General features: G+C 32.9%; 1 protein-coding gene across 2 annotated transcripts in view; it reads right to left on the bottom strand.

Annotated features, from left to right (window-relative positions):
- Positions 1-12,179, bottom strand: part of CHPT1 (choline phosphotransferase 1) — a 31,000-nt gene that overhangs the window by 2,122 nt on the left and 16,699 nt on the right. Inside the window, exons 4-8 of one of the 2 annotated variants that reach the window (XR_006512608.2) lie at positions 8,660-8,744; positions 5,895-6,026; positions 3,485-3,643; positions 2,897-3,022; positions 501-700 (exon numbers count right to left, since the gene is read on the bottom strand). Coding sequence is in view for 1 of the 2 variants with exons in the window: in XM_044745608.2 (XP_044601543.2) it covers positions 590-700; positions 2,897-3,022; positions 3,485-3,643; positions 5,895-6,026; positions 8,660-8,744 (613 nt within the window). In the remaining variant the exon portion in view is untranslated. The remainder of the gene's footprint in view (positions 1-500; positions 701-2,896; positions 3,023-3,484; positions 3,644-5,894; positions 6,027-8,659; positions 8,745-12,179) is intronic. The other variant, XM_044745608.2, reaches the window with a different exon arrangement.

Genomic DNA, 12,179 nt, shown 5'->3' with positions numbered 1-12,179 from the left:
TATGCTAAGCAAGTATTTCCTTTTATACGATAATAATTAACATACCTCTTTTGAAAGATGGCTAATAAAAAAATCATTTCCTATAACATCATTTGACTCAATAATTACAGTATTACAATCCATGTACTTATACAGTATTATGAACTCACTTGTCAATTTTCAGCAAAGTAAGCACCACCCTCAAGATGGCTAAAATACTTTAAGTCCTGAATTTTTATTTAATCCTTTGTCAATGAAAACCCCAAGTGTCTGATAAGAATTTCTGAGACAAAAAGACTGCTATTTAAACTACAATGGTTCACTTTCTTATCCTCAGAAAACTGAAATTTCTTTCTTTGGTTTTGTTTCTAATTTAACTTATAGATTGTATTACTCTGATAATACCTGTGATCAGAAATGTTGATACACAATGGGAGCTTCACAACTGAAATACACATAATGGAATCTACAAGACTTAATGTTTTATATTCAAATATATCCTTATTTGATAGTATACTAGCCTCCTGCAAAGGGGGATTTCCTTCACTCATAGGTTCCCCTAACTGCTTCTCCTCTTTTCCTTGGGCTATTAGTCAATATGCTTGTGAACCTGTTCAGGTGCTTGATGACATGAAGTCTTGAAGATATTTAGATGAAGATGTCTTGAAATTTGCAGGCACAAAGCACTAAAGTACATCATCATATCAAATGAAGAAATGACCTTTAGAACCAAAAAAGAAAATACAAAATGGATTATGGTCTATCTTTTCTGATGCAGCAGCTGTTTTTCTAACAAATCTCAACCCTTAACCTAAAATTCTTCACTGAAAATATTACATTTTAGAGTACTTTCATATATCTCATATTTGAACTTCACTATAGTCCTCTGGGATATGTAGGGTATTTCACAGTTATAGAAACTGAAGCTCAGGGTAGTAAAAGGCCTAGACTAAAATACAAAAGCTGGAAAGTAACAGAACTCAAACTCAAGTCTTCTGACTCCACATTTTTTCAATTTTCTGCTGTGCAACAAAGCCACAAATTTTCTACTAGAAGAAGCTATCAGTCATTATAATGAAATCATTCCATCATATACATTTCTTATTCCTTTGAGACTAGTTTTAGAAAGTAAAGGCCTGGAAAAGACACTATAGTTGAGGGGAGGCATATACAAAATTGTGTTGTATACAAAATTAAGGAGGAAGGCACACTATTTAAAAACTTTCCCAGAGACCAGGGACAAATGCTTCCTTTCAGAAAAAGGAGCCTCAAAGCTCTGTCGTGGAGAGAGAATTCTCACCCATTGGGGAAAAGCTCCACCTGACCCTTTTCTCTCTGAAGCAAGAATCTTTTCCCTAAGGATGCCAAAGGGCACATATGTTTTGTTTGCTCCACATAATGTTATTGTTGTTTTTATTTATGGTCTACATAGTGTTTTAAAGAAAAATTGCATGTGATTTTCTCACCATAATCTCCACCACTGGAGGCCAACTCACTCAGTACAAAATAGTGCTTGAACTTTTAACACCTGACATTTTAATTATGTTAATTCCATTTGTAATACATATTTAAGTTCACTAAAAGAAACCCTACATTGAATTTTCAGGTATTTTGAATAATCACCCCCTATTTCTTAAATTTAGGTTGTTTTGGAGCCCTAAAAATACTTACAGTTGATAGCAAATTGAAGGAAATCGTTTTGATTTTCAAGTACTTTTTAGAATATTGCCTGAAAAACTTTCAAGGATTATGATTTACATCTCACTACCATTTGAAGAAGGGAAGACTTCTGAATGGACCAGGAATGGATACTAAGTTATTAATTTACTCCAAAAAAAGTATAATACTATAGAACCTAGCTTATTATAAAGGATCACCAGATGTATTCCAGTGGTCGATGCACAGAACAAATAGTTTTTTTAATGCCTAAATCTTACAAAAAGTGTAATATTACAGAAATTATCAAAAAATTCACTGCAGGGTTTCTTTAAGTGCACTTTAATATGTGTTTATATATCACTAACAATTTAGTGAAGGCCAGTGAGGTCCAGAAGTAGAGAAAAATATAGCAAAATTGTTCAGAACAACCAATAGTTGAAGACAAAGCATAAAGAAAATGTCTCAATAAAATAAAAAATTTAATGCTTCCTTTATCCACTTTTGTGATTAAGGTATTACCAACACTGATTTTCTTTTCCTCAGAGGGCTAAAGCTTCTCTCTTAAGCACCATAACTATATTTTATAATCATTTTGAATAGAAATTAATATATGTATTATCCACATCACTTTCATAAGCAGGATATAATCAACGAAGATTAAACTTTTGCTTGATGAGTCATCTTTATTAATATAAATTATGTACTATCCTCAAGGGCCATACAGATATATAGGGTTGCTTACTTCTAGCACAAAATGGTCCCAGAATCTTTTACATGATAGTATTGTCTGTTCCATTTCGTTTCCTCAATATTAGCTGACTGTTCTTGATGCAATAAGTGCCTACCTTTGCTAACACTAACTCTAATTTGCCTGTTACCTGCTATGAGCTGGGAATAATTCTAACAAGCTTGATTAAGTAAAAGACACTACTGTTTGTAGTCCTTTGGGCAGAGTGAACTGATTTTTGACATCTTTACACTGTTTTTGGGGAGGGAGAAAGATATAGTTATTTTTAAAGTATATAGTCGTGTTTTTAAGGATTTAAGTTGTTGAAAGCCTGATCTCCAGATATGTGGGCCATTTCTACATACAATAAAAAACAATTCACTGCTTAAAAGAAGTAATTTAAATGTTCAGAAACATTTACTGTATAGACCAGAGAGTGAGGCCACCTGATATCTCATTGAAAGGACTCAAGCATAGTGTTATCTGATATCTGTTAGAAATAAATAAAAATCCTAGCAGAAAAGAACTTACCATTGCTATCCATAGAATAATATATTCATCTACAAAATTATTAAAGTACTGGTCTAAAAATAAAAGACCTGGGCCAAAAAAGACAGTGTCTTGAAGAAACAGTTCACTTTTGGTCATGTGAGCTACCTATAAAAAAGAATAAAAAAAAAAATTTCATTATTAAACTTTAAATGTTTCAGCTTTTATTTTCAGGACAGAATTAATTATAACTTTAATTCACTATTAAGACAAATAAGGATAAAGACACCACTTAATCTCACATTTGATATGGGAATACTGAATTTAAAACTTGTCAAATTCATGACTGGGTAGCTTATTAAAGTTTCCAATATTTAAAATCCTTGGTATCAGAAAGTTATAATTGATAATCATAACTAAACAAATAATTAAAAGAACTTACTATAAAGTAAGAGTCTGTCTCCCCGAATATAACATTAACTCATTCACAGGGGCACAAATAGCTAACTATTTATTATGATGATAACATCACAAAAAACCTACCCATTGTATGAAATAGTTTCCACTTTTATGTTTGAGGACTAAGTACATTATTTACACCATGAATCGTAAATTAAAAGAATTTCTTACCACCAATTTTTGTGAGACTTTAGCAAAGACGCAGCCAAACATTAGGGTATAAAGACAAGGATGCTTTTCAAACACATTAGTTGCTGACTTTTTATAGATCATTATTGCCAGTATAATAATTATCCCTATGTGGAGTCCAGGTGACAAGACACTGGTGCCCTAAGGGATAAAGCAGAAAATCAGCATCATATTTTAACATTTCATTTACGACAATGCAAACATTTTCTGAGCATCTATTTTGTGCTAGGAACTAGAGACCTAAAGAAGACTATGATGTAGTGTATGGTTTAAAGGAGTATATAGACCTTAGCTATGCTTTTCAAACATCCACAGAGCCCTAGGGTTACACAGAGGTAATACAGTGTCACAGATACTTGATTCCAATTTTATATACACACACATTTTGAACTAATAACCATTAAAAAGTAACAAAATGATTTATTCTGTACCAAATTTTACCATGCTGAAGGCCATCAACACTTGGATTGCTAAGTTAACATATCTTTGTGCAGATACTGAAATAAAGCTTAACCTGCCAATTTTACAAAATACCTTAATCACTGATTAGGAACAGTTTAATTCTGCCCTGGATTCTCTCTGTACAAACACCCTCCCTGCCCTTTTTTTTGCATTTAGACTGCAAATGCCCTCTTTTGTAACCCTGTACGATCCAGCCATTAACATTTTTATCCATGTGAATCAGGGTTCTCTCAGCACTGCTTATTCTAAACAAAGTAGTGAAATAAATTTGGTATTAAGACAGTAAATCTATAGCCACCAATTTAAATGTGTTCATTAAAACAGCCTTATTCTTATTTTTTAAGTTTACATGATATAAATTAGAACTTAATATAAAACTACAGTAATAATACTATACTATAATATTCTATACATAATAAAATACTATGTATAGTACATAGTAATAAATTATAAAAATTTAAACTAATAAAATAGTGCTTTTATCTATATTATGGTCCTATAGACTTTATTATAAAATCTATAGAAAACCTATAGATTTTATATATAAAACCTATAGAAAATCTGCTACTAAAAAGGTGGAAAACCACCAGCTTAAGAGTTTAAATCAACTACTTCTTACCCATAGTGTTTGATTTCTTATCTTCCTTTAAACATGTAATCAATTATTTCTTAGTAAAATATTCTTTAATGTGGACATTGATCCTCATTAAATCTTATTTTCTTTAGTGTTACTCACATTCCAGCTAGTGCTCTATTTTATCATCCATGGTCAAGCAACAAGTATTCCTAAGCATCTTACTCAGAGTAGTGTACTGAGGTCAACTGACAAAACACCTCAAAAAGTGACAAATTAATTTTTCCAAACATATCAGAACTTATGTATCTAAATTAGTTTTATACTTGGCTTTTGAATTATATATAAAATTTATTCATAAAGATTGATAATTTATGAATTATGTGGATTCCTTTGAAATTGTCTTGAGAGTCAATTTATAGGTATTTTAAGAGAATGAGACGTTTTCTTTACTAAAAATGTGATATTTCATGTTTATTACTACTCTTTATTAGACCTGGCTCCAAATGACTTTGACTTTCTCTGAAAATCAAATCCATCCTTCAAAGACAGCAATTCTGAATTAGCACCAAAGAAATTACAGAAAATGAGCTGTAGTTTAAAGCAATTCTAAAAAGGCATTCCAACAAAGTTTTGATAGAAGATGGCATCACTGGAATAAGTACTTTTCTTTTTCAACTACTGGAAGATGACAATATGTTTTTTAAAAACATAGATATTATGTTATATTTGTGTAAAAACTTGGCAGGAATTCTGACTCCCACATGAAAGTATTGAAGAAGTTTTAAAAAACAAATATGAATAAATACAAAAGTGTTACAGCATGAGCTAGTGTAAATTATACAAACACAAGTTTTACCCACTCAAGAATTAAGGTAAAAAATTTTACCTTTTAAAATATTAGAATAGTTTTTTAAAACATAGTGAAATTTGAATAAAATTTACTTCATGGGCAATAAATTGCCCCATACGTGAAACCATGAATTTGGCAGCTTTCCTGCTGTTCAGTCAGAAAGTCACTTCCTAATCCTCTTCTCCTCTATTAGTGCAAGGCACAACATGCAAGAAAACAAATGGCAACTCTTAATTATGTACAGTAATGAAACGGTGCATGATTAAATGGAATGTCAGAAAAGTCAACTCAGAGAAAGGCTGTAGAAAGAGGAAAAATGCTTTCTCATCAGTCTAAACTGTTTTAAAAATGCTTTTGTATTATGTGCCTAAAAAGAATACTTTAAGATACTTAGTTCCCTTCCCCATTCTTGAACTTTGGTGTATTTTTAGTATCTCTGTAGCTGGTGATAAGAAAATTTATCATAAAATTAATACTAAATGATAATGAAATTAATGTCTTACTGCTATAGTAGATCCATTCTTGCCAACACCACCATGGAGGATAACATGGAAATAATTTGAACAGGAAAATATGGCTCCACCTACTACTCCAAGAACTGGAAAGATCTTCAATTTTATTTCTAGAATGGGTATCTTTAGGGGTAGAGGAAAGAAACAAATCATTAAGAAAACAGAATTTATTTTCCTCCTAAATAGTAAAGAAACATTATGATATGGCTCTGTATAATATCCTTTTTCTTATAATCAAACCTTAACTTCTGGAATGTAGCCTGAAGAGAGAACTTTTAATGGTTTTATTCATTAAGTGAAAAATGAATCCACCAAATTCAGTGAAGACTACTTACATAATTGTGATGAACCATTTAATCTCACAAGACTTCATCTGACTTAAAGGAAACATGAAAAAGGGTATTTCACTTGAATTCAGTACCTCTAAAAGGCAGCATCACAGGAAAGTCAGACACCATGATGTGGACCATGAATGTGACAAATATCACGATGTGTGTGCATGCAAAAATTTTGTGTAGTTAATATCCAGGGTTAAATCTCTAGCAGTATATTTACCTGTTGGTCAACTGCTGTTCAAGAAAACGTCCAAAGGCAGCAAAGGATTTAAAAAACAGTAACAATGAATTGCCAAAAGCTGTAGGCTATTGTGGTTTGAAAATAGACTTTGAAATACTGAACTAAAATTTGTGGAAACTGCAGATTAACAAATTTAGAAAGTCTACATCTAAAATAAGTATTCTTGTTAGTGAGAATAAACAGGTGTGCTTTCTTCTTATGGTATTGCCAAAACATTGAATGAAATGATTTTAAGATTAAATTCTTCCCCATTATAACCAAATCAGAATTCCAAGTTTAAGACAACCACATCTGACTTAATGACCAGAGTTGTCTAACTGCCTCTAGATCCACATTCACCTTCTTATGGGTACTAGCTGCGCAGCTACCATAAAAGACACAATGCATCGCTCTAGTATATTTTAGAGGCCTACAGTATCATATCCTTGATTCTGTTATTTATTCTTACAAAATGAGAAGGAATGTGAATGTCTTGGGGAATGTATCACTACCTAAAAATTGCTCAAAGTCTATTTCTGAGCCTAGTGATATGAACTGTAATTGGCAATTATGAAATTAACTGCCACAGAGAAATCTCTTACTATTTTTTTAATAGATTTAATTTTTAGAGCAATTTTAGGTTCACAGGAAAATTGTATGGAAAGTACAGAGTTCCTATATACTCCCTGCCCTCCCCCTCAGATAGCCTCCCCCACTATCAAGATCCCCCACCAGAGTGGTACATTTGTTACAATCCATGGACCTACACTGACACATCATTATCACCCAAAGTCCACAGTTTACATATATTAGGGTTCACTCTTGGTGGTGTACTTTCTATGAGTTTGGACAAATGCACAGTGACAGGTATTCATCATTACAGTATCATACAGAATAATTTCACTGCCCTAAAAATTCTCTGTACTTTGTCTATATATCCCTCCTTCCCCAATCCTCTTGCAATCACTGATCTTTTCACTGTCTCTATAGTTGTGCCTTTTCCAAAATATCATATAGTTGGAATTATACAAGATGTAGCCTTTTCAGATTGGATTCTTTCACTAAGTAATATGTACTTAAGGTTCCTCCATGTCTTTTCATGGCTTGATAGTTCTTCCTTTTTAACACTAAATAATATTCCATTGCCTGGATGTATCATGGTTTATTTATCTGTTCACCTACTGAAGGACATCTTGGTTGCTTCCAAGTTTTGGCAATTATGAACAAAGCTGCTATAAACATCTGTGTTCATGTTTTTGTGTGGACATAAGTTTTCAACTTAATTGGGTAAATACCAAGGAGCATGGTCGCTGGATCCAATAGTAAGAGTATCTCTTACTATTTTTACTGGAGGCATATAGCTTAGTGATTAAAAACAGAGTGTAGAATCAGTCTGCTTAATTCCTAGCTCCAGTACTTACTAGCTGTGTATCCTTCTACAAATTACTTAATCATTCTAAGACTTATTTATAAAAGAGAATAATGATAGCATCTATTTCATAGGACTGTTTTGACGGTCAGATGAAACAGTGATAGTAAAATCTGTTTAGAAAGAACATAATAAACATTTAATAAATGTCAGTTGTTGGCTATTGATATTATCATTATTCTCCTTATTTCATGAACATGAGGCTGTGAGTCAGCCAGGCTGTAACTCAGGTTACAGAGACTTAATAATTTGTTTCTTCATAAATTTTCTTCCTATGCAAAAGCATGAATTTATGACAGTGGCCTCCTGAGAGTCAACTTTTATCAAAATATGAGGTCACCCACCGATCAGAAAATAAAAACACTCCTTAATATGGGAAACTTCACCTCACAGTAGATTATAAAGCAAATTAACAACTTTTTTCCCCTAATATTGAGGGACAAGTTTCAAACATAAAATGTTTTACTGAATTTACTTTTTTAAATATCTATTTTAAGAGATGAATTTTGGTCTGGAAAAGGTAGTTCAACTAGTGTGTTTAATTTGGTATTAGGGAAATGGGGTCGTTTTCTTCTATGTGGTAATATGTTCACACATAGGGGAGTATGCCATAAGGTATACAGGATAGGAAAATTATAAAATGAGGGAAAAGGTTAAGAAATGGAATGAATAGTAAATACAATGCCGAGGATTTCTAAAGAAAATTAACAATGTAATATTTTTCCCTAAATATTTAAAATACGTAAATATGAAATTAAATATTCAGATTTACCGTATAGTCCCACATTGTTGCTCCTCCAAATGCAGACAACACAAAGATGATCACTAAAGCTATCTGAATTTCAGTTACATCCACTCTAAAGAGGAAGCACAAAGAAGAGAAATGATGTTTGTAAGTCAAATTCCTGAATATGAAGGTTAACCCTCTATTAAATATCAAAGATGTAAACATCTCTATAGGCTTATTTTTACCTTTAGTTCTATCACTGAATTATCAGTTGACTACACTTTGAGTGAAAAAGCCTGCAGAACAACATGCGCTACATATAGGTAAACAGTCTATGCACAGGGAAAAACTTGTATAGCATATATAAAATTGCTAATAGCAGTTATCACTGAGATTACAGAAGGCTTTTACTTTCTACTTTACGTACTTCCGTAAAGTTTGAATTTTTTTATAATAACAATTATGTATTACTCTTTTAATCAGGAAAAATTATAATAATATAAAATAACCAGATGATTTAGGGCAAATTCTTAAACACTCCCAAGTCAATTTCACTTAAAAAGTAGAGAAAATTCCTACAGCTTTCCTTATTAAGTTACTAATAGTCACTGTAGTTTTTTGGTTTCTACACTTTTCCCTTAATATATAAACATGCTTAAATTTGTGTTAAAAAAAAAACACTAAACCAACAAACATCAGTCTCTAATATTCATCCTCTGAAGCTATCAACTCCTCTCTCCTTTGCTCCATAAACTGGTTAACAGAAAAAGTAGTCTACATTTGTAATTTCCTCCTCTCTTCATATTTGCTCCTTAATCCACTGTAGTCTGGTTTTTGGCCCTATTCTACTAAAATTGTTTAAGGTAAACAGTGACTTTCCATTAGTCGAATCTAAGGGATACATTTCAGTTATTATCTTGCATAACTCCTCTGCAATATTTAAAAAGCTGATCACTCGCTCTTTCTTGAAATGCTTTGCTATGTTTTTACTTATTTCATCCTCTCTCCTGATTCTCCTACCTTGCTGGAAGCTCTTCTCAGGCTCCTTCCTAGATTGCTTCTTTCTCCACCTCTTAAATGCTTCAGTTTCCAGAATTCCATCTTTTCTCCTGTTAGATTCTCTGAACAATTTTATCTATACTTTAAGACCACCATCTATATGCTAATGACCTCTAAATCCATATCTCCAAATTTACATCTTTTTTTTTGGAGCTCCAGATTTTTATATCTGTCTATCTACTTTACATCTCCTCTTGGATGCCCCAGAGTCTTTAGATGCTAGAGGAATACTTACTGCTCTGCAAATATAAGAAATGTAGGGATTAGATGATAAAATAAAATCAGTATGGAAGAAAAGACTTCTTGACTGAGTTATTTTGGGGGCATTTAGGAAGAAAAGGTGAACTGAAAATTAACCTACAAATAAAAGGAAAATATGAATCCAGTATTTGTACATCTGGTATTTGTAAGATCAGTGGCAGGCAAACCAAGGCCTCCAGGTCACATGGAGAAATAGTCAAGTTAGTTGAAAAAGGTAAACATAATAACATAACATATGGTACTTTGTGGAGAAAAAGGGGGAAAGGTACTAACATTTAGTGAGCCTCTATTATGAGTCTTATGAGCTATAAATTATTCCTGTTTTTTGGAGGGGGAAATTGAAATGATTTTCCCATGCCTGTATTGGAATATCTGGATACTGCTATAGGAAAATGACTTCAAAGCCAACACTCTTCCTACTACACTTAGGATTCATTATTAGAATTTTGCACTCTTTTTCCAGTAACAATGGTAGAATTACACTGTTATCCATAATTTTCCCAGGGGGTGACTAGTGACTAGAAGCAACTAGGAAAGCTGATAGAGATTACAGAACAAACTTTCTCTCAATGAACTAAATGACACACATGGGGATTGAGCTAGGAACCCTGGCTTCACATATGCATCATTCACACAACTGATTTTAAACTAAATTCAAAGCTTCATTCTCCCTCTCTCTGCCTTTTAAGGATAAACTAAATAAGTAATACCTCTTGAGTCTGGAAAAAAGAAAGCTGAAAGGATACGATAAAAAGGATGGAATCGCTCACAAAATCCTCAAATATCTGAACTATGAAGAGACAGTTGAAGTTTGAAAGATATATTAGACAAACAAAAGAATATTCTGTATAACAATTTACAAACTTAGAGAACTCATCAATGAGTCCAAGTTTTTAAAAACTGGATCAAAAAAAACCTTTAAAAATTCAAAAAGATGGATACTGGGGAGATGTTGCAGGTATATCCTTAACTCCCAAACTTATCATGGAGGACAGTCTGCAATAGTTCTCTTCAAAGTGTGGTCCAGGGTCTGCTACCAGTCGGCAATGAGATAAGTACAGAAATTGAGAGGAAGCATTTAGAAACTTTTATGGTAATCCGACAGAGTAATTTTCTATCTGCTGAGTCAAATGAAATATTGGGGACTGTATTTTATGAGTCTGTTTAATTTTTTAAATTGCCTCTTATTAGTCCATGATGGATTGCAGCAGAGGAAAGGAGGAGAAATTAGTCCTTTACCACAAATTTTTGAAAAAAGGACCTAATACCATATGGAAATTCCCAGGCTTTTGAAAGAAAAGAAAATTAACACCGAGTGTAAATATTCACGTGTATATAACAAAATATCACAGAATACAAATTAACACTGGACTTGGTTTAGATTTTAAAATTAAGCTTTAAGCATTGTTTGCTCTATTGAATAACACAAGACCCTTGCTACATGGGAGTAAACATGCTATAAATAAGATAAGCCTCATCTCACATGGCAAGCATTAATATAGGGACAGATTTGGGGCCAGCCCCGTGGCCTAGTGGTTAAGTTTGGCATGCTCTGCTTCGGCAGCCTGGGTTCAGTTCTGGGCGTGGACCTACACCACTCATCAGCGGCCATGCTGTGGCAGCGACCCACGTACACAAAATAGAGGAAGGTTGGCAACAGATGTTAGCTCAGGGCGAATCTTCCTCAGCAAAATAAAATTAAATAAAATATAGGAACAGATTTTAACTGTAATCCTATAAATTATTCTACTAACTATGCTAAGGAAAATACTAACTGATGTGTCACTGATTAAAAAATCTTTAATCAACAGTTGAAAATTGTAGTTAAAAATAGTTATTAATGTTTTCTGGTTTAAATTACATAATTCAAGGTAACAAATTTATATTTATACTGAAATCTATATATTTTCAAGAGATAAAACATATAACAATGAATATATCCACAAAGAAAATAGAATAGTATTTCTATTTCTGTTCTATGAAACAGTATAGGACAGTATTTTTACATTCATAAGAAAAATAGAATAGTATTTAATCACTCTCTTCCTTCCCTGCTACGATTAGGAGCGGCAGTCTGGGACCCTGAGCATCTCCGCACGCTTTTGCTGGTGTGCTATGAATGCAAGATCCAGAGCACTCTTTCCCGGGGCCATTCCTCAGGGTTGTGTATGCAGTGAGCAACCTTGAAGGGTGAGGTTACGTCTCCCTCACGAGCCAGCTTGCTTCTGCTTATTAGAAAAGCAAC

Source organism: Equus asinus, chromosome 4, assembly GCF_041296235.1.
Source record: "Equus asinus isolate D_3611 breed Donkey chromosome 4, EquAss-T2T_v2, whole genome shotgun sequence".
In the NCBI taxonomy this organism is placed as follows: domain Eukaryota; kingdom Metazoa; phylum Chordata; class Mammalia; order Perissodactyla; family Equidae; genus Equus; species Equus asinus.
Note: the sequence above shows the minus strand (reverse complement) of the source record. Positions and strands in the feature narration are given on the sequence as shown.